This window comes from Hypanus sabinus, chromosome 7 (genome assembly GCF_030144855.1).
Source record: "Hypanus sabinus isolate sHypSab1 chromosome 7, sHypSab1.hap1, whole genome shotgun sequence".
NCBI classification, from domain to species: Eukaryota; Metazoa; Chordata; class Chondrichthyes; order Myliobatiformes; family Dasyatidae; genus Hypanus; species Hypanus sabinus.
Window position 1 is genome coordinate 37,770,595 of NC_082712.1, and position 23,765 is coordinate 37,794,359.

General features: G+C 41.9%; 1 protein-coding gene across 2 annotated transcripts in view; it reads right to left on the minus strand.

Annotated features, from left to right (window-relative positions):
* Positions 1-23,765, minus strand: part of iqgap2 (IQ motif containing GTPase activating protein 2) — a 282,888-nt gene that overhangs the window by 134,993 nt on the left and 124,130 nt on the right. The window contains exons 4-5 of one of the 2 annotated variants that reach the window (XM_059974514.1): positions 15,266-15,343; positions 4,120-4,196 (exon numbers count right to left, since the gene is read on the minus strand). In XM_059974514.1, coding sequence (XP_059830497.1) covers positions 4,120-4,196; positions 15,266-15,343 — 155 coding nt within the window. Of the gene's footprint in view, positions 1-1,519; positions 1,539-4,119; positions 4,197-15,265; positions 15,344-23,765 lie in introns of those variants that run through there. The other variant, XM_059974515.1, reaches the window with a different exon arrangement.

Sequence of the window (23,765 nt, forward strand, 5' to 3'; positions counted from 1 at the left end):
TTAAAGTGGCACTGCCCGTTGAGTGGGAGGCTTGGATGACGAGTGGCGAGAAATCCTTTACCAAAACAGGACGCATGCGAAGAGCATCTTTAACTCAAGTCTGCCAGTGGATCCTAAATGCGTGGAGCCGTGTAACAACATCCACCATCACCAGCGGGTTTCGAAAGGCTGGACTGCTGCGTGATGAAGAGGACCGCGTGCGCTCAAGTGAGAGCGACAACGAAGAGACTGAAGTGAGTGACGAGATCCTGAGGTTGTTCAATTCGGACACTAAAGGACTTTGATGGTTTTAGTGCGCAGGAGGAAGATGAAGAAGGCGATCAATAACATTTCCTGGTAGGCTGCAGTATATATATTTTTTTTTACCAGTCGTTAGGAGATATTGGAATGTTGTTCGTGCACTGTTCAGTAAAAAAGTATACGCAACGTAATTTGTGTGTTACCGATACGTATGTATATTTAAAAGTAGCTGTGTTACAGGCACTGTTCAAAAAAAAGCATTTGCAATATGTATTTGTTTATGTTACCATACAGATTTAATTAAAAGTTAAAAAATCCTCACGTGTAATATCTTTCTGTGTAAATTTCTCATATTACAACGTGGGACACCCGCGGCTTAAAATCCGGTGTGGCCTGTACAAGTACAAAATTGATTTTCTTTCTAAAATTAGAGCGTGCGGCTTTTAATCAGGAGCACTCTGTAGTCCAGAATCTACAGTAGTCAATATGGACAAGTTGGGCTGAAAGGCCTGTTTCCATGCTTTAGGACTTTCTGACAAAGAGAAGAATGGGACAAAAAGGGTGACAACAGCATATATTTAGCCTTACTTGATCTATCATAATCAGCAAGATGAAAAAGGCAATTTGGTTTTAGGTTTGGTAAAAGGCCTTTGCTTCAGCATGTCCAACTATTTGCTCTGCCTCGAGTCTCATGGGAATGTCCACTGGTAGAGTAGGTGATCAAGCACATCAGCATTTGCCTCCCTTCAGCTCGGATAGGACTCTAGGCTTTGACTACAAGTGCACACGTCTGAGATGCATTGAGCTTCACCATGTTGTGGCTAAACTAAACTCATCAACTATACATAAGTTTGATCTAGGTCATTCAAAAGCTATTAAACACAAAAGTAAAAGTAATCAAAACATTACAGCAAACGTTTTTTTTCCCCAAACTCAACCTACTCTTATCCCCTTTCAAATGTAGTAACCTTGTGTAGGATCCAACACCAAATGTATAGGGATTATAGTAAGTTACTAGAATTGAAATTCATAAAGAGTAGAAAAATGCAGCAAAATGAAAGCCAATAATTTATACTTCAGTAAGTTTTGAAAGCCCCTGACTTGTGAACCATCTAAGGATATTTTCCGCCAAATACCTGCTGAGGAGAAATTAAGTAGAATATTGCAAACCATTTATTTAGACTTATTCTAATACAATTTCAAAGAAGCACAATGTTCTCCTCAATGACCTTCTACAGGACTTATTAAAAAGCACAATAAAAATGAGCTCAAATATTACCTTTACAATTTATTTATTTTCTTTACAGCAGTCTCATGCCAGATTCATTAAACAAGTTATTGGATATCCGGGTCCTGTCACAATTATAGACGGCAACAAACAAGACTAGTGCCAGGGGTGCCTGCTTTCCCAGTAAGAGTTTACCCAGGCCACCGTCATAATGACGCACCTGAGGTATGACATAAATGATAATGAATAATGTATGCAGGTAGCTCAAAGTCACCTGCGCTGTCAGGGAAATAGCAGTTTTTCTGATGTGGAAAATGAATACGTATCAAATGGTATGGTAGTTAGTACTTTCATTTGCTTCTGTTGTGTAAACTGCAGTTCATGAGAGAAGAGACTGAGTTTTAACATACAAGGGTGGCATTGTAGCACACAGTTAGTTCCAATAACCCAGGAATCATTCTCACTTTACAGCCAGAATATTGCCCCTTTGATCGTGAAGGTTTTTTCTAGAATGCTCCATTTATCTTCCTATTTATCTATGAAATACATGTTCATAGGCTAATTGGCTAATATAAATTATTTGTAGTGCAAGTGTGGTACAAGAGAATTGGAGGAGTGGGTTGTTGATAGGCACACCTAAGAGAATAGATTAAAGAGAAGTGAGAGAGAGAGTGAGACTTGAGGAATTACTCAGAACCAGCACAGATTTGATGGGCTGAACATCCTCAGAGGTATAAGAGCTTGAAGACCCACACTCAACATTTTAGAGGGCAGCTTCTTCCCCAATGCCATCAGATCTCTGAACCGTCCATGAACACTACTTCACTATTTATTTATTGTAACTTTGATAATAAACCAGATTTACTTTCAAACTGTGACTTTTAACCCTCCCCGTGGAATGCATGGGCTTCCTCTGGGTCCTCCAGTTTCCTCCCACAGTCTAAAGCTGAACCGGGTAAGGCAAAGCAAGTCTTTCAAACCCAAGGCAGCTCTAAGTGCTTTACATAGAACAAGATATTTTTAAAAAAATCAAACAGCAAATTTCAGACAATATAAAGAGAATTAAATCACACATAAATATAAAGAAATAAAAGTTACAGCACAGGAGGTCCTAATTGAAAGCTACAGTGAAGAAGAAAAGTTTTAAGCCTCGATTTAAAAGCTTAAAGTTAGGGCAGACTTCAGATCCACTGGAAGGTTATTACAGATATGTGGAGCATAGTAACTAGAGGCTGTTTCACAACGTTTAGTTTTGACCCCGGGGGCTGTAAGTCGACCCGCCCCAGATGCCTTGAGAGCTCGGGAAGGTTCCTAACGCGGCAAGAGATTGGAGGTGTATTTTGGCCCTAGTCCATTCAGTGCTTTAATGTAACCAGTAGTGATATTTTAAAGTCAATCGTCCAGTGGTCAGGAAGCCAGTGTAATGATTGGTCACTGTAAATTGTTCCATGATTAGGTTAGGATTCATTGGGGCTTGCTGGGGGTGGTGTGGCTCAAAGGGCTGGAAGGGCCTATTCTGTGCTATATCGCGAAATTAAAAAATAAAATAAATAAACAATTGTACAATTCACACTTAGAATGGTTTCCCATTTGTTGTTTCCAAGTGAAATTAAAGGTTCCTGCAAAAAAATTTTCTAATTGAACTGAACATAACTCACATAAATGCACGATGGAAAATCTCCAACCAGCTTACACACATTTTGCCTAGAAAACAAAATTCTTGTACATTTTTTTAAAACCTGGGAAGCATTTGGATTGAAGTTTATGGAATCCAGACTAAGGACCATTGTTAACAGTACTGTTCCCATGTCTCGTATTACAGCACGACTAATGACAAAGGAAAAGATACTAAAGACAGGAAATCTTAACCAAGCCAGGAAGTGGGTGACATTCACCAAGTAAAAGCAACTTTTTCACCACAGTAACACAAACTACTGACTGCTCATTTACACTGTTAAAAGAATTCAGAAAGCCAAACAGAGAGGAACATTTGGTCACAAGGGACTGGCGATAGTTTTTGGACACAATGGGCTGCAGCAACTCTTATAAAGGATCCTACTGATCACAGGACTTAACTTCAGCCAACATGGGAGACATCTGTGACACTCAGTCAGATGGAAGACAAACTGAATGAAGCTATACAAGAGCAAGAACTCCAGAGACAGCCACATTGCAGCACTGTTGAGCAATGGAGGTCATGTATGTTAGGACGGACCAGATGTCTCACATGTTAAAAGACTTCCCATTGAGAGGCTTCATTCCAAAACAATGTTCTGAGTTCATATTCTGAAGGATAATTTGGACTATACAAGGATAAAACCAGCAGGAACAGAAAGCAAATCTTCACATCAGGTCCGTATGATATTATCTTAAAATGAGGACTTAGATAATTATAAACATGAGAAATATCTGATTATATTGGTTTCATTTGTACTTGCCTTAGAAGGCCCATCTTTCATATCTTCTGGAAGCTTCCTAATAAATAATTCTACAGATAGACACTTCTGCTATTATGACTGGGGATTGACAGTGATGGTCACACATCACCAATGACAGTTTGGATTAACAGGGAATTTTTTTCCACAATAATAACGCTCTAATTCTCTGCAACTGCAAATAGCCAAGCAACAGTGCAGTTCTGTCTCAATTACCTGAGTGCATGTATGCAGTAGATCACTCGGGGCATATTTTTTCGATCGTACACATCTGTCGTCTCAGGATAAAAGATCTGAAAGAACAAGTGCAAGAGGGATAAGACAGATCCTTTCAAAGCAAAAAATATAATATCAGATCAGGATTTTATTAAATTGAGTTTGTTAATTTTCCAGCATAAAAATGCTTTTATCCACCATCCCTCTCCCTCTTCTCTCACATCCCACCTTAAGCACTCAGTTTCTACAGTAGTCAAAACAATACATGCTGAATCACTGCTTTAAAAGATTTTTTTTCCATTTAAAAACAGCAATATAATTAAACAAGTGATAAGGCCTGAACATGAAAGACCTGTCAAGAGTCAAGGGCTCAAAGAGTCAAAGAGGATAGGTACATGGATGGGGCTGGTATGAAGGACAATGATCTGGGTGCTGGTCGCTGGAAGTAGGCAGCATAATAGTTCAGCACAGATTAGACGGGCCTAAGTGCCTGCTTCTATGACTGACCATGAATACCAATGGAGAAGCAAAAGAGCAATGGTTGACCACCAGCTAGTGTCCATCTGGATTAGCTAAACTGGCAATGGGGATGGTGACCACAGATTTAACCAGGAGTTAACCCATAACACATACCCACAAGAGAATAATCGAACTTGGCATGCTTTAGATGAATCAGCCAAAACTGAAATCAATGGGAGTGTTAAGTCAACAAGACAAAAGATAAAACACTTATTTAGATTATATCTGTGAATATATTATCCTTTAATTTGCAAAAGTGGAGTGTTTTCAACATAAATATCCTCCCATGAGACTATAACACAGAAACTGGCTGCAATAGCATATTCATTTCTATGACACTTCAGAATGTCATCCACTCTGTTCTCCTGGTCCAGCTGGCACGGATCGCATCTCTAGTGTAAACAGATTCTAAGATTGTGTGTCCAGGACAAGAGTAAACTTTGGTATGACTGCCCAAGCTCATCTCATGCCTGGCTTCTACATGCTGTCAATATTGGCTAGATTGTATTCTCCATGATTTGAATTGATTATCAGGTAGATAAAATCTTGACTACAAGTTCACCTCAAAGCCATGTGGCAAGTTATCCAGCTACACAGTCCTTACAGATCAATGAAAGTAGCTCAACGTTCTATGTGCTGCTGCAGAAAGACAAGTAATGCAGCTAGTAGAGCGATCGCCTCAAAATGGCGGAAATTAATCGTCCAATCTTGACGTCTATCAACAGGGAAGATGTTGAATGGATTGTTTCCTCTAACTGGGGCAGTAAGGAGCTCAGAAGAAAGGAGATTTTGTCAGTTCAGATGGTAATGGGAAGTAGGAAGAGAGGATGAGAGATGAAGTGACATGCAAATAATAAGAAACAGTACTGAGACAATCACAGAGAAGATGCAATTTTGCATCTGCTGAGAAACCTTCAATCTTATTTCCCTGGGCTGTTAACTCCATCCCACATTAAAACTTGCCCACAATTTCATTCATATCATCTTCACTATTGCATGTTCTGATTCAGAGAATATTACAGCCCTTCAGCCCACAATGTTGTGCTAACATTTTAACCTATTCTAAATTCAATCCAACCCTTCCCTCCTGCATAGCCCTCCATTTATCTATCATTCATGACACAGTCTGAGTTCTTTTCAAAATGACCCTGATGTATCGGCCTTCAGCACTATCGCTGGCAGGCAATTCTACACCCACCACTGTGTAAAACAAAACCCTTCTCCGATATCCCCCCCCACCACACACATACCTGCCTCCAATTACCTGAAATTTATGGCCCTCACATTAGCTATTTTCCACCCAGGGGAAAAAGTCACTAGCTGTCCACTCAATCTATGCCTCTAATTACTTTATACAACTCTATGAGTCACCCCTCATCCTCCTTCACAACAAAGTGAAAAGGCCTAGCTCACTCAACATATCTTCATAAAGACATGCCCTCGCATCCAGTTAAATCTACTCTGCACCCTCTCTAAAGCTTCCACATCCTTCCTATAATGAGACAACCAGAACTGAACACAATATTCCAAGTGTAGCCCAGCCAGTGTTTCATGGAACTGCATTATTATTTTGATTTGAGGTGGTTTCCATGCTCCAACCTGAAAAAAAAAGTAGCTGCTAGTCTTTTTGTTGACTCAATCCACCATTTTAACGTGGGCCTACACAGATATGTACTAGTTAGAGTATGAATTGTGCATCAAATGCATGATTCATCCACTGAGCCTTTTCTCCATCTACCCATCCATTCCTTCCCAAAAAGTTGCACATTTTCCTGCCTAACCTTACTCATTCCTCCAATACCAGCACTCTGGCCCTATCATTATCATCCTGTAGCACAGGATGAACAAAGCAAGTCAGTCTCACATGAAAAGCCAGTCTGCCGAAGGCTATTTGGATTTGAGCAGTTGCCTGGCATGACTGTTGGATTGGAAATGACTGCACGGGAACACGGTGATGAGCCACAAAGGGTAGAAAACCGAGAGGTTTCAATTTTACCTCGACATGTACTAACCAATGAATTTTAAAGAGAAAATATAACTAAGAATAAATGGAAACAGTTAATTTCTTTGTGTACAATTTATTAAACTTTTTTAAAATGACCAGTGTCATAAATATAACTCAGTCATTGATCAGCAAGTGAAGCCAAGTCCAGAAATCAAAGGTAGGGTTAATAGACCGTGTGATCAACCCCAAACAGTCAGTTTGAAGTTTGAACCCTGGGCATCGTGCCCGGTTAGGCCAATTGTAAACAGAATAACAGCAAAGTCAAAAGCTTGCAAATTCTAGATATCAGAAAAAATAATTGTCATTCTTTGAAATTTTTGTCAGCACTTGTGAAGATAGGAATGATAGTGTGTAGGTGAATAAAATGATTTTTTATTGAGATAATATTACGTTGATCCATCACATCCTGGACTCAGAGATACCGGCTACATTGAAAGTCTATTTTTTCTTGACATTTAAACTGAAGCTCAGCAACTGTACAAAAATGGAATGCAAATCCAGTTTCTGTATCCTGCTGAAGAAAAGTGATCTTCTTAACCTTCTCTCCCATATTCGTTGTCAGGGATAAATGAAAAGATCGTATTTAAGCACTTCTCCAAATGTTGCATAATACCATACTTTACACCATCAGTAAGGGATCTTTTCTGAATTAAAAATAACAACTATGCACACCTATTGAAGACAGTGTTAGCGAAAGCCCAAACAAGTGAGAGACTCCATCAGTAAATTAGTCACCAAATGTTTCTCTCCATTTTAAAAGGTGAAATGTGAACATTAATTTTTAGCAACGAAAGGGAACACAGAATCCCTGATATGTACTTATACGGTTACAAAAATTAACTTAAACTGAAAAAGCATGAGTAGGCCATTCAGCCTTTATGTCTATTCTGCAGTTCATGGTTCTTCTTTTACCTCAGTGTTACATTTGTACACTACTCCCTCAAGTTCACTAATATCTAACAGTTCATCAATCTCTTCCAACTTATGAGGGCCTGAGCCTCCACAGAATTCCAAAGATTCACTACCCCCAGGATGAAGACATTTCTTATTTCTAACATGAATGCTTTTACCTTGAGAATGTGACCCCAAGTTCTGTATACTGCAACCTTACTCCATACCTATCCTGTCAAAGTATGCAAAAATTGTGTACACTGCAATGCGGTTACCACTTATTCTCTGAAATTTTGACATAAACCTGGTCTGCTTAATCTTCTGCTGTGATCAACACAACACACAGAGTTTGATCTCAAATCGCTAATGAACTGACTTGATCTGCTTACAGAAGCTAAACAAGAATACAGTGGGTCCTTCATAGGGCAAGCCTCTCATCTGAGGGGTTAAACGGGAACACTTTTACCATACCTCTTGGAGCATTCAATCATAACAAAGTTGAAAGGCTGTCACTTCACCCACATGACAATAAATCACCACAATTGTGACCAAAGTACAACTCTATCACCAGAGTGCAGCAGTTCAATTAACTGCTACCTTCCACCATGCTTTTGTACTTTTCGGTATCTATACCTTGTGCCCAAGGTAGATCACACAGCTGGGTTTGCATCTCCTGCAAGGCCCTTGCATTCACTGATCCTGCCCTGATGCTTGATTATTGGAACTCAAGGGCTTATTTCTCTCTATACTACGTCGGACTAGGGTGTGATCGAAATACTACACACAGCGTGGGCTCAATACCCGATTGACTTCACTGATCTAATTACAGAAATTAAACAAAAGTGCAGAGCAACCCCAGTTCCTATGTCACTACAACACCACCGTGCCGTGATCTGAAATTCATACCATTCAGCAGTGCTAATTAGGCTATAGGGTCAGCTTGTTAGAGGGACAGAGGGAGGATAAAAATGGTGGGAGCCAACATGCCAGAAATTTTGCTTTCATTTCACTGTTCACTGCTTCAGTCTAATAGCACTAGTTCAAAAGATTAATCTCATTCCATGCACCCACCATTCTGTGTAAAGAACTTACCTCTGCTTTGTGACTGCCTGTAAGCAAACAAATCTCAAAGTTGTATAATTTATACATTCTTTGATAATAAATGCATTTTGAAACCTCTGACATCCCCCTATACTTTCCCCCAATCACCTTAAAATCATGCCCTTGTATTAGCCATTTCTGCCCTGCAGAAAAAAAACTCTGGATATTCACTCTATCTACAGTACGTCGTTTATCATCTAATACACCTTTATATCAAGACACCTCTTATCGTTCTTCACTCCAGCGAGAAAGGCCTTAGCTCACTCGGCCTAACTTTAATAAAACATACACTCTAGTGCAGGCAGCATCCTGGTAAGTCTTCCTTGTATGCAATCTCTAAAGCTTCCACAGCCTTCCTATAATGAATCAACCAGAACTGAACACAATGCTCCAGGTGTAGTCAATCCAGGCTTTATCTAGTCAATGCAGTAAACCCTCCGTTATCCAGCATGAGCCAGATGACATAAGCAATGGATAATCGAGAATCATCCTAGTCCGTTCCTCTTCAGGATTTTTACTCAACTTACAAGCTGTCTATCAGGGAGCAACAGATGTAAAGCTTGGGGTTCAGATCCACTGTACCCATAGAGTATGGAACTTAGAACTTACTGTTACATATACAATGCAAAGCCAAGTTGAAGGCTGAGCAAAATAAATCAAAAATATCGCTCCTTGTTCAGTACATAATCTCCTCCAGAAACCATTGTTCCAAACTTCTTAAGGTTTTTGGAACTCTGAATGGAGCTTCCAAGATCTCTTGGTAAATAATAACCATCTTCTAGTACCAACCTTGTGATATTCAAAGTGGTACAACACCACCCAAGCAAAGCAGGACACAAACAAGTTCTGCGCAGACTCTCAGTCTTGAGTTTGGTTGCTACATATGCTCATCATCTCCATATTTCTCAGCAACAATGGGATGGAAGGTATTATGCCCGTCATCTGATCTTCACTTGCCCACAATGGCTCACTTTAGTACATAAACCACTGCAATCTGCCGTTTGTAGGGAATGCACTGTTTACTACAAAAGAACCACCATGAACAAAGAACTGTTTTTGAGCAAAATGGAATGCTACCTCCTGGCACGATCCAAAGTTTACACAAGCACCACATAACAAGCATTTTTAGAAATAGTAATAGATCCACCTTTGCAAAGCATAAATAATGTACTTTTCTCAACATATTTCAGTATAATACATTAAAAAATAATGGTATTAGCAATCTTCAAGGAAGATGTTTGTTTTTGTTATGGGCACTTTGCAAGGAGTGAGGAAGGAAATCCAAGTACTGTATTGTTCAGTTTCGGGTAGTGTACTATACACAGTTGATCTTGGCTGCCCCAGCAACCCAGGGCATATTCAAAACCCAGACTCTAGCACCATCAACGCAGGTTCCAACGACCATGGACAGCTTCAAAGCGATTGTGCAACCTCCAACTGCGACTCCAACCTTGAACTCCAGGCCGGGTCTTCACATGCTGCGATTGTGTCTCCTGTCTCCCCTTCCCCCACCACCACTCTGCAATCCCCTCTCCTTCAGATCCAATCGTCAGCTCCTGGGCCCTCAAAGGCTTCGTCTTCCTCTCACCCCAACCCTTCCCTCTCCACTGACACTACTAGCCTCCCTCCCCCCTCTGATTCCGTCTCTCATCCATGCCGGGTCTTTACCATTCCCTCTGACCTTCCACACTCTGAGGCAGTGCGCTCTGTCCTCATTAAGGGCCTCAGCTTTGTCCCCCTTCACCCACACCTCAGCGAGTTCTGCGTACACCATGACACTGAACTCTTCTTCCGCCGGCTCCATCTCCGAGCTTACTTCTTTGACAAGGACTCTCCTACCCCCACTGATGACCCCTTCTCCCATCTTCAACCCTCCTCCTCTTCATGGACACCCCGCTCTGGTCTTCTGCCTGCTCTGGATCTCTTTATTGCTAATTGCCGATGGGACATCAACCGTCTCGACTTCACCACATCGTGTTCCAATTCCAACCTCACTCCTTCCGAACACTCTGCACTCCGCTCCCTCCGCACCAATCCTAGCCTCACTATAAAACCTGCTGATAAGAGAGGAGCTGTTATAGTCTGGGGTACTGACCTCTACCTGGCTGAGGCACAGCGACAACTCTCTGATACCTCCTCTTATTTACCCCTTGATCATCACCCCACTAAGGAGCATCAGGCCACTGTCTCCTATACCATCACCAACCTTATCAGCTCTGGGGATCTCCCATCCACTGCCACCAACCTCATAGTTCCCACACCCCGCACTTCCCGTTTCTACCTCCTACCCAAGATCCACAAACCTGCCTGTCCAGGTAGACCCATTGTCTCAGCTTGCTCCTGCCCCACCGAACTCATTTCTGCATACCTTGACACTGTCTTATAACCCCTTGTTCAATCTCTTCCCACCTATGTTCATGACACTTCTCACACTTTGAATTTTTTCAATGATTTTAAGTTCCCTGGCCCCCACCGTCTTATTTTCACCATGGATGTCCAGTCCCTATATACCTCCATCCCCCACCAGGAAGGTCTCAAAGCTCTCCGCTTCTTTTTGTATTCCAGACCTTACCAGTTCCCCTCTACCACCACTCTCAATAATTTCATCCTTTGGCTCCTCCCACTTCCTCCAAACCAAAGGTGTAGCCATGGGCACCCGTATGGGTCCCAGTTAAGCCTGCCTTTTTGTTGGCTTTGTGGAACAGTCCATGTTCCAAGTCTATACCGGTATCCGTCCCCCTCTTTTCCTTTGCTACATCGACAACTGCATTGGTGCTGCCTCCTGCACGCATGCTGAGCTCGTTGACTTCATTAACTTTGCCTCCAACTTTCACCCTGCCCTCAAATTTACCTGGTCCATTTCTGACACCTCCCTCCCCTTTCTTGATCTTTCTGTCTCCATCTCTGGAGACGGCTTATCTATTGATATCTACTATGAGCCTACAGACTCTCACAGTTACCTGGACTATTCCTCTTCCCACCCTGTCTCTTGAAAAAATGCTATCCCCTTCTCGCAATTCCTCCGCCTCCGCCGCATCTGCTCTCAGGATGAGGCTTTTCATTCCAGGATGAAGGAGATGTCTTCCTTTTTTAAACAAAGGGGCTTCCCTTCTTCCACCATCAACTCTGCTCTCAAACGCATCTCTCCCATTTCCGGCACATCTGCCCTCACCCCATCCTCCTGCCACCCCACTCTGGATAGGGTTCCTCTTATCCTCACCTACCACCCCACCAGCCTCCAGGTCCAACGTATAATTCTCCATAACTTCCGCCACCTCCAACAGGATCCCACTACCAAGCACATCTTTCCCTCCCCCCCCTTTTCTGCTTTCCACAGGGATCGCTCCCTACATGACTCCCTTGTCCATTTGTTCCCCCCCCCCCCCCATCCCTTCCCACCGATCTCCCTCCTGGCACTTATCCTTGTAAATGGAACAAGTGCTACACCTGCCCTTACACTTCCTCCCTCACCACCATTCAGGGCCCCAGACAGTCCTTCCAGGTGAGGCAACACTTCACCTGTGAGTCGGCTGGTGTGGTATACTGCATCCGGTGCTCCTGGTGTGGCCTTTCATATACTGGTGAGACCCGACACAGACTGGGAGACTGTTTCACAGAACACCTAAGCTCGGTCCGCCAGAGAAAGCAGGATCTCCCAGTGGCCACACATTTTAATTCCACATCCCATTCCCATTCTGATATGTCTGTCCATGGCCTCCTCTACTGTCAAGATGAAGCCACACTCGGGTTGGAGGAACAACACCTTATATACCGGCTGGGTAGCCTCCAACCTGATGGCATGAACATTGACTTCTCTAACTTCTGTTAATGCCCCTCCTCTCCTTCTTACCCCATCCCTGATATATTTAGTTTTCTCCCCCCTCTTCCTTTTTTTTCTCCCTTTCTGCCCATTACTCTGCCTGTTCTCCATCTCCCTCTGGTGCTCTCCTCCCCCTTTCTTTCTCCATAGGCCTCTCGCCCCGTGATCCTTTCCCTTCTCTAGCTCTGGATCCCTTCTCTAGCTCTGTATCACTTTTTCCGGCTTTCAGCTTCACCCCACCCCCTCCGGTCTTCTCCTATCATTTTGCATTCCCCCCTCCCCCCACTACTTTCAAATCTCTTAGTATCTCTCCTGTCAGTTAGTCTTGATGAAGGGTCTTGGCCTGAAAAGTCAACAGTGCTTCTCCTTATAGATGCTGCCTGGCCTGCTGCGTTTCACCAGCATTTTGTGTGTGTTGTTTGAATTTCCAGCATCTGCAGATTTCCTCGTGTTTGTACCATACACATGTTCATTTGATTTCAATTGGACCTGATCATATCCACATCCAGTAATGATGATCCTCCCCGTTACAATGTTGGACTGCACAGATACAACAGCTTTCGCCACTAACAGCAATGACCTGATGGAACAGCATTCATCTACCCTATAACTGCTAGCAAAACAAATACATATTTTACATAGTGTAGTGATGGGAGGAGAGCAGAGATCTGCTGGGATTGCTCAGAAAGCACTTCATCTTTTAATAATTCCCTAAACTTAGAAGATGTACAGTAAATACTTCTGAAATTCAAGATTCGCTAAATTGCAGCTAGAATTGTATTTTTTTAATGTAATAGATAGCTGCACTACACCAATCTGAAATTGATAGGTAAAAGAGCACAGAGATTTTTGTTAATAAAATGAGAAATTGAAAGTGGTGGTGTTCAGAGGGACAGGAGGCTTTGTACACATTATCATCGACAGTTAACATGCATGTGCAGCAGTGAAAATATCAGACTGCAATTATACAGGGCTCAACTGAGACTGCATCTACAACATTGTGTCCATAAGACTATAGTGTCTGGTCTTCCTACCAACGGAAGGATAGTAGGGATACAGCAAATGTTCATCAAGTTGACTTCTGGGATAGAAAATCATTCTAAGATGAAAGAATTAGCTGTCAAAACATGTACTTGCTGAAGTAAAAGCAGAAATTGTTGGAAGCACTCAGCCCGTCGAATGTCACCAGTCCAAATCCAGTATCAGAATGTTAGCTCTACTTCCCTTTCCACAATTACAGCGCACTACAGCTACAGGAGTAGCAGTCAGGGCACCGTGGCAACATGAAAATTTGGAACAAACACTTACAAGAGAAATTAGTGGCAATAGAAAAGTTCATTCAGTCTCTCAAGCTTGATCTACCTTTCATTGCAAGGAGTGGGGAAGGTCGTTAGGTCAAAGGTATTCTGTGTATCTCGGAATGTTTAGACGAAGGGGACCCAAAGACTCAGAGGGCAGATACCAACTGCCCAACATATAGACCAACCTCCACTACAGGCTGATGCGACAGGGTTCAAATACGCATGCAGTCTCTGGTCTGAGATAACGGATTCTATGGAGATCTGGTAATATGCTCTCTCACACCTGTCCTGCAATTTAATAAGATTGATCTAGGGATAATGGTGCATAGTTTCTTGAAGCTGAAATCTCATGTGGATAGGGTGGTGAAGGAAGCTTTTGGTATGAACATTAGGAGTTGGAATTGGGATGTAATGTTTAAATTGTACATGGCATTGGTGAGGCCGAATTTGGAGTATTGTGTACAGTTCTGATCTCTGAATTACAGGAAAGATGTCGACAAAATAGAGAGAGTACAGAGGAGATTTACTAGGATGTTACCTGGGTTTCAGCACCTAAGTTACAGGGAAAGATTGAACAAGTTAGGTCTTTATTCTTTGGAGTGTAGAAGGTTGAGGGGGGACTTGATAGAGGTACTTAAAATTATGAGGGGGATAGGTAGAGTTGTCATGGATAGGCTTTTTCCATTGAGAGTAGGGGAGGTTCAAACAAGGGGACATGAGTTGAGAGTTAAGGGGCAAAAATTTAGGGCTAACACGAGGGGGAACTTCTTTACTCAGAAAGTGGTAGCTGTGTGGAATGAGCTTCCAGTAGAAGTGGGAGAGGCAGGTTCGATATTGTCATTTAAAAAAAATTGGATAGGTATATGGACAGGAAAGGAATGGAGGGTTACAGGCTGAGTGCAGGTCAGTGGGACTAGGTGAGAGTAAGCGTTCGGCATGGACTAGAAGGGCCGAGATGGCCTGTTTCCGTGCTGTAATTGTTATATGGTTATCACAATGTCCCTTTCCTATACTAACCTCCCATTCTCCTATTAACTTAATAACCAAAATCTATTGAATTCTGTCATAAATTACAAAGGACCTTGAGAATTTCTAGATAGGATGACCTGGCTGTATTAATCATGACAATTCAGGTTCCTTGAATCCAGACACCCACAACCCACTTACTAAACAAAAATGTCTCAGGCTTGGAAATTTATACCTGACCTGACCTCCACAGTTTTTCAGGGGAATGAATTCCACATTTCTAATATTATGCTTTCTGAGGTTATTCCTTGAATTTTACGTTTCTGCCAGCTTGATTTAAGATCCCCCTTGAGGGGAAACAGCTCCAAACTTTCCAACAAATCCATTAATTATTCTAGGCACCTCAGATCAAAATCCAAATCCCTTATCCTCAATAAAAGTGTGTTGGGAACATGGAAACTGGAAGTATATAGGCACAAAGGAGGATGGAAAAATACGTACATATTTGATGCGTAATTGTACAGTTTGCAAAGGCATGCTTACCTTGGGTAACCCCATCGACTCCATTGCCCTGAGCCACTGCACTGTATTGTCTGTATGTCGATAATGCAATCCAGAACGCTTGATACAAGAAAAACAAATTAAATTAATGGATTTTAAATCACAAATATATTTAGATTTTTAAATATTCTTCATCACCTCACTGTAGATTTTAGCCAGAGGATGTGAATCTGTGGAATTCATTGCCACAGACAGCTATGGAGGCCAAGTACTTGGACATCTATAAAGCAACATTTGACAGGTTCTTGATTCATCAGGGTATCAGTGGTTACAGGGAGGAGGCAGGAGAATGGGGTTGTGGGGGATAATAAATCAGCCGTGGAGTAGACTCAATGGCCTAACTCTGCTCCTGTGTTTTACAGCTGCAAATGCAAATGTACATCAGTTCACAAAATTTAATCCTGTACACCACAGATAGTACTGTCAAGATGCCACCCTAAACTGTACTTTCAAACTTCAGAAATTTCCAAATAAGCTTATTTCAGCAAATGCCTCTCATTTTCAGATTTATCAGAAAAACATTAGAGTACGGTTTGGGTTTTGGTTGCTAAGCATATTAACCAGAGAAAGCAGCAAAAAGCAGAATCAACCAGCTTGTTCTCAGCACTTTAGAAATCCGAGTGGACTCAACTATAATACAAATGATTTAATTTCAAAAATTTGAAACAGATTTAGTTTTCTTCAACAAAATGTCATTGATTTGGTAAACAAATATCTCAAATTGAACACCGATGTTGATATACCCAACCTGTTTGGCATTCTTCATTAAATGATTTAAGTCATTGAGCCAAAGCATGTGTCTGTTTTAATGGTTGGAATAAGCTTAAAAATTCTTAATTATAACATTAATTTTATTTATAGAGCACTTTTCATACAGATGTCATTCAAAGTGCTTTACAATAGGATAAAAGTACTAACATGAAAATAAAATAAAAAAAATAAACATGAAAACAAAAGACAAGCAGATGGGAGGGTCCAGTACCAGAGGGCACGGTTTAAGAATAAGGGGTAGGTCATTTAGGACAGGACTTTTTCTCCCAGAGAGTTGTGGGGGTCTGGAATGCACTGCCTCGGAAGGTAGTGGAGGCCAATTCTCTGGATGCTTTCAAGAAGGAGCTAGATAGGTATCTTATGGATAGGGGAATCAAGGGATATGGGGACAAGGCAGGAACCGGGTATTGATAGTAGATGATCAGCCATGATCTCAGAATGGCGGTGCAGGCTTGAAGGGCCGAATGGTCTACTTCTACACCTATTGTCTATTGTTAGTTTAAAGCAATGTTAAATAAATCAGTTTTAAGCTGGCATTTAAAAGTCAACTGTCTGCATCCCTTATAGTTTCAGGTATTGAATTCCATAGTAGGAGTGTAGTTTTTTTTTAAAAATAACTGACCTGTTGGTTATCTTTTGAGGGAGATTGTTTAAATTTAAGAGACCAGCAGGAGACAATCTGAGAACTTTTTATAGCACTGGTCAAAGAACAAGTTTTCCAACCATCCTGCCTGACATTCTTGTGTCAATCTGCATTGCCAAAAACAATTAGTTGCCACATATTACACTACGCCTTGCACAAAATACCTCCAGCATTCACATATACAGTTATTACAGCTCTCACGTAGCAACTGGTTAGCCTGAATTGCGGTTAGCACTGACTTTTGTTCAGAGATTCGCATCTCCAGCAAAAATCTATTTGATCTCTCAAGTTCCGGCTTTCCTAAATTGTTCACTGCAGGCAATCCATTTATTTATTATTTTTCTTTTCTTCTAGATTATGTATTGCATTGAACTGCCGCTGCTAAGTCAACTAATTTCCCGACACATGCCAGTGATAATAAATCTGATTGTGAATTTGATTCACTCCAACAGTGGACTCTTTTTGGGGTCTAGTGGTGGAGTACCCAGTCCCTCTTGGAAGATGTTTTTTGGTTTATTGAGCCTGTGTCAACCGTCAATCATGCACTTACAGTAATCCTACATTATTCTTATTATTTTCATCACTTGCCCGTCAACTGCCCCCAGATTCTACCACCCACCTACACTAAAAGGGGCAAATTTGCAGTGAACAATTAACCCACCACCCTGCGCATCGTTGGGGTGTGGGATAAAAACCACAGCACCCAGGAGGAACCTGTGCAGTCCCAGAATCAGTTTGTGTGCAAATTCCACACAGGCAGAGTCCAGGGTCAGGATCAAGGTCTGCCCACTGGAGTTGTGGAGCCGATGCACTCCTTGCCGCCCCGCTGGGCTGCCCAGCGTGCAACTGCACATCTTTCAGTGGAGGAAGAAATAGATGGGAGGAGGAAAATCAAGTATTGGCCAAGCACGACTTTGTCTTTCAGAATGATAAAGCATGGGTGAGATTATTTCAGAAAAAAAAGGTACAGCAGTCAGGTAGAAATAGCACGGATCATAAAATCTCAGCTTCCAGAAGAGCAGAGAGGATACAAAAATAAAGAGAAAAGCTCAGGAAAAGTCTGTAAGGTGCAAGGCACCTCCGACAGCTGGGGATTCCTGATACTCATGAGGAGTTTTGGGAATAATCAGAAAGCTGACTTGCTGGAACACAGTACTGAAGCTTGGTAGCATCCTACTGAAGAATGTCAAGCCCATGGGATATACGGGATAGCTGAGCTCTGGGACCGTGCAAGTTCACGAAGATTGTAAAGCTGATGGAGAGAGGACGTGGATTTAGTGAAAAATCATCACATGAGATGAGGTCTTTAAAAGGTAAATAATACTTAATGGATATATTTTTGAAACACAAAGCTCCATAAGGCATTGAACAAGGAAGCACCTGTAACTCCTACAACAAACAGCAGCCAAAACCCAAAATAAACAATGTGTTGCAAAAACAGAACAGATTGTAGCAATTGTGTGACCAAGTTAGAAACTGTAAGGATATATCCTGAAAGCATGTGAAATTCTAGTAGAGGATTGTAGATTATCCCAAGACAAGATTCTAACAAATACCATATATCCTGGCAAAGGACTTGTCAAAATTAACACATTTTGTTGGTTCCTTTGGAGATTTAAAAGATGTCTGGAGCTCAGATATGCTGTAATAGTCTGACCTTTACCCTAAATTGCTAAGATTCTGGATAATACCAAATGGATTAGGAGAAGTGTAAATGGAATGCAGAGTTCAGCAAACCTCAGTCAGTCCACACCTGTACATTCTGCTCTAATTTTGCTTACCGACTTCTAGACTGACTCCTTACCAAAGGCATTCTGAATGTTCAAACATATCACAGCAACTAGTTTAGCCTCATCTATACTGCTGGTTAGGACGTCAAAATTTTCACTTTCATAAATTCCAATCCTTTTATTATTTTCCAAGTATCTTGTGTCACTTTTTTCCTAACAAATTCTAACATTTTCACAAATGGTGTTGACAAGCTAACTGGTCCCCAGTTATCTTTCATCTCGCTGCCTCCTCAAGTAATGGATTTACACTTGCTACTTTCCAATCTATGAGAAACACTTGAGAATCTTGAAGTTCTGGACAATGATAACCAGTCTGCACACCAGCTCCATAGCCTCTTTCTTCAAACACTCAAGATGCAGCCCCTCATGCCTTGCACATTTATCTTTTAGTTTCTATTACTTTGCTTATATTTTTTAAACAAGTGATAATTTCTTTGAATTCTACATTCAGTCTAGACCAGTCATCTTTCATTACACCCAGGCGGATGGCTGCATCTTCATGTGTGGAGAATAGAACACGTGCATATTTTCCTTTATTTTATAAAGTTTCATAGGTAGGAAAATGGAAGAGGTCCTGAAAGAAGACTACAGGGAGTTAGGAAGGAAGCTGAGAAGCAGGACCTCTACTACCTTTGAGGATCTCAGGATTACTGCCTCTGCCATGCGACAGTGAGAATAGGAATAGAATGAGGTGGAGGATAAATGCGTGGCTGAGGGTTTGGAGCAGGGGGCAGGGATTCAGATTTCTGGATCATTGGAACCTCTTTTGGGGCGGGTTGCACTTGAATCCCAGGGGGGCCAATATCCTGGCAGGCAGGTTTGATAGAGCTGTTGGGGAGGGTTTAAACTAGTTTGGCAGTGGGGTAGGAATCAGAATGTGAGTGCAGGAATTAAGGTAGAAGGACAAGGGCATGATGCTAAGAGCTCTGAGTTGATGAGGAAGGACAGGCAGGGGACAGAACATAATTGTAGCCAGTTAAAGGGGTTGAAATGTGTCTATTTCAATGCTAGAAGTATTAGGAACAAGGAGGATGAACTTAGAGCATGGATTAGTACGTGAAACTACGATGTTGTGGCCGTTACTGAAACTTGGTTGGAGGAAGGGCAGGATTGGATGATGCAGGTCCCGGGGTTCAGGTGTTTTAAAAGGAATAGGATGGGAGGTAGAAGGGGGGGGGGGCGAGTGGCATTGCTGGTTAGGGATAGTATCACGGTTATAGAAAGGGAGGACGCTGCAGAAGGAGTGTCCACTGAGTCAGTCTGGGTGGAAGTCAGAAATAGGAAGGGATCAATCACTGTGCTGGGAGTAGTCTATAGGCCCCCAAATAGCCCTCAAGACACCGAGGAGCACATAAGCAGGCAGATTTTAGAATGATGCAGGAAATACAGGGTAGTAGTTATGGGTGATTTCAACTTCCCTCATAATGACTGGCACCTCCTGAGTGCAAGGGGGATAGATGGGGCTGAATTTGTCAGGTGTGTTCAAGAAGGATTCCTGACACAGTATGTGGACCGGCCGACGAGAGGAGAGGCCATACTGGATCTAGTTCTGCGTAATGAACCTGGTCAGGTGGCAGACCTCTTGATGGGGGACCATTTTGGTGAGAGTGACCACAACTCCCTTAGCTTCAGCATAGCTATGGAAAGGGATAAAATCCAGACAAAATGGTAAAGTGCTTAACTGGGGAAGAGTTAACTTTGAAGGGATGAGGCAGGAACTAGCGAGAGTAAATTGGAAACAGATGTTCAAAGGGGAAAGCACAGAAGTAATGTGGGAGAAGCTTAGGGACCACTTGAGCTGGGTTCAGGATAGGTTTGTCCCACTGAGGCAACGAAAAAAATGGTAGGAAAAGGGAACAGTGGCAGACAAAACATGTGAGGCAACTCGTCAAGAGGAAAAAGGAAGCATATGTTAGATATAAGAAGCAGGAAGTAGGAGGCGCTTATGAGAAATATAGGGTAGCCAGGAAGGGGCTAAAGAAAGGACTTAGGAGAGCTTGAAGGGGGCATGAGAAGGCCTTAGCATGTAGGATTAAGGAGAACCCCAAGGTGTTCTATGCATATGTGAAGAATAGGAGGATGACGAGAACGAAGGTGGACCGCTAAAGGATAAAGACTGCAACGTGTGCCTGGTAGCAGAGGAGGTTGGGGAGGTCCTAAATGAATCAGTATTCACAATACACAGTATTTGCTTCAGTATTCACAAGTAAAAAGGATCTTGATCAGGATGAGGAAGCCTGTGTGCTGGACAATGTGGAGATTAAGGAAGTAGTAGTGCTGGATCTTCTTAAAAACATTAAGGTTGATAAATCCCCAGAGCCAGATAAGATACACCCCAGGTTGTTGTGGGAATTGAGAGAAGAGATCGCAGGAGCATTAGCTGTGATCTTTGAATCCTCTTTGGCTGCAGGGCAAGTGCCGGAGGACTGGAGAATGGCAAATGTCGTTCCCTTGTTTAAAAAGGTAATAGAGAGAAACCTGGGAACTATAGACCAGTGAGTGTTACGTCGGTGGTCTGCAAGCTACTGGAAAGGATTCTTAAGGATAGGATCTACGAGCATTTGGAGAAGTACAGTCTACTCATGGATAGTAAGTACAGTCTACTCATGAAGAGGTAACAAAAGAAATTGATGAGGGTAAGGCAGTGGATGTGGTCTACATGGACTTTAGAAAATCATTTGACAAGGTCTCTCATGAGAGACTCATCCAGAAAGTCATGAGGCATGGGGTAGGTGGAACCTTGGCTGTTTGGATAGAAAATTGGCTTAAAGGAAGAAAACAGAGGGTAGTTGTGGAAGGAAAGTATTCTGCCTGGAGGTCGGTAACTAGTGGAGTGCTGCAGGGATCTGTCCTGGGATCCCTTGCTATTTGTGATTTTTATAAATGACCTGGATGTAGAGGTGGAAGGATGGGTGAGTAAGTTTGCAGATGATATGAAGATTGGAGGAGTTGTAGGTTGTTGAAGGTTACAAGAGGATATAGACAGGCTGCAGAGTTGGGCAGAAAAATGGCAGATGGAGTTCAATCTGGACAAGTGTGAGGTGATGCATTTTGGAAGGACAAACCAGAAGACTGAGTACAGGATTAATGGTCAGTTACTTAGGAGTGTGGATGAACAAAGGGACCTTGGGGTTCAAATCCATACATCCCTCAAGGTTGCTGCACAGGTTGATAGGGTAGTTAAGAAGGCCTATGGGATGCCAGGCTTCATTAACAGGGGGATTGAGTTTAAGAGTAGAGAGATCATGTTGCAACTCTGCAAATCTCTGGTGAGACCACACTTAGAGTATTGTGTTCAATTCTGGTCACCTCATTATAGGAAGGATGTGGAAGCGATGGAGAGGGTGCAGAGGAGATTTACCAGGATGTTGCCTGGATTGGAGAACAAGTCATATGAAGCAAGGTTAGCAGAGCTGGGACTTTTCTCTCTGAAGCGTAGAAGAATGAGAGGGAACTTGATAGAGGTCTACAAGATTATGAGAGGCATAGATAAGGTGGATAGTCACCTGTTTCCCAGGACACCAATAGCAAACACCAGAAGGTATATGTCCAAAATTAAGGGAGGGAAGTTTAGGGGAGACATCAAGGGTAAGTTTTTTTTTATAAACAGAGGGCTGTGAGTGCCTGGAATGACTTGCCAGGGATGGTGGTGGAGGCTAAAACATTAGGGGTATTTAAGAACCTCTTGGACAGGCACATGGATGAAAGAAAAATGGAGGGTTATGGGGTAGCGTGGGTTTAGTACTTTTTTTAAAAAAGGATTATATGGGTCGGCACAACATGGAGGGCTGAAGGGCCTGTACTGTGCTGTAGTGTTCTATGGTTCTATCCCCTAGTTGATCGGGTCATCTTGTAGTGTAGTGATCTCAATTAACTTTTGGTAAGCTTTCCCTTCCTTTATATCCACAGAACTTACAACCCATTTACTTTATGCTTGTTGGTCGCAATTCTCAAATGCTGAATTTTTTTTTAAATCTAGGTCTCTCTTCACTGAATTCTGAAACCTCAGGTTACCTGCTTCCTTTTGGAAATGTTACAAGTTTTTTCCTTTGATCTAGTTCAACATTTATCCTCTCCTGGTGGGCCAAATTTCCTATTGTCCATTTTGCCTAAAAAGATGAACATTATTTTTAAACATTATACTAACAATTTAAATCATGGCCATTATTTAAATATTCTCATAACTTTTAATGTAGCTCCATAGCCAATCATAAATTGCTTTATTCAGACTAAATCAATTTTTATTTAAAATTCTATTATGTTAGGATCTCTTAAGGCCTTAAGTGACCTGATCATTCATTAAGCTTTCCTGTTTCACAATACTAGATATAAAATTGGGTCCTTAGTATAATGATTTAGAAACCCATTTTCAAACATCCCACAAATACCTCTTCCACAAGATTGTTGCTAATTTAGTTTGCTGGTCTACATGCAGATTTAAGTTTCCATGTGCACGGAGTGTACCCTTGCTACATACACTTAATTTACTGACTTACATTTATGTTCTGCATTTCTACAACAGTTTGGGAGCCATATACATTTAAATGAGATCTTCTGCCCTTGTTGATTCTCAGCTCCACCCTAACAGATTCCACTTCCTGATTTGTTGAGCCAACACCCTTTTTCTCTACTATCTTTATTAAAGTGACTTGGTCTCCTTTCCAATTTGTCTATCTCTAAGAAGTTCCTTTAATTACCAAATAATGTGCTCCTACCTTCTGCAGTAACTTTTAAAGTAAACTCCTTGTAGAAATTTTAATGTACAACCATATCTGCTCCACTTTTACCAATCCAGCTTTCAGCATCGAAGACAAAACTAAGGTCTTTATCTTTATTTAGGGCGGTGGAGAGCCACGGGTAGTGACCCAGGCTCAGTCTGGCTTCTGACGTTATCTGTACACAGTTTGCAAATTTATCCTGCGTCAGCAAAAGTTGCAAGTTCCACTACCCTTGCTCTGTCAAATCAGGGATAGAAAGGCATACACACAACATGCTGGAGGAACTTAGCAGGTCGGGCAGCCCAGCCTGCTGAGTTCCTCCAGCGCGTTGTGTGTGTTGCTTTGACCACAGCATCTGCAGCGTACTTTGTGGTTAGGGATAGAATGGAGCACCTGCAAAGGGATATAGATAGATGAAGTGAGTGAGCACTATTTGTCAGATGAAGCAGTTCAAACACAGGGAGATTACAGGATGCTGCAATTTCATGCAGAAAGAAAGCCATTGTGTAGACACGAATATTAATGAGGAAGGCATATATAACCACTGCCTCTAACCACGC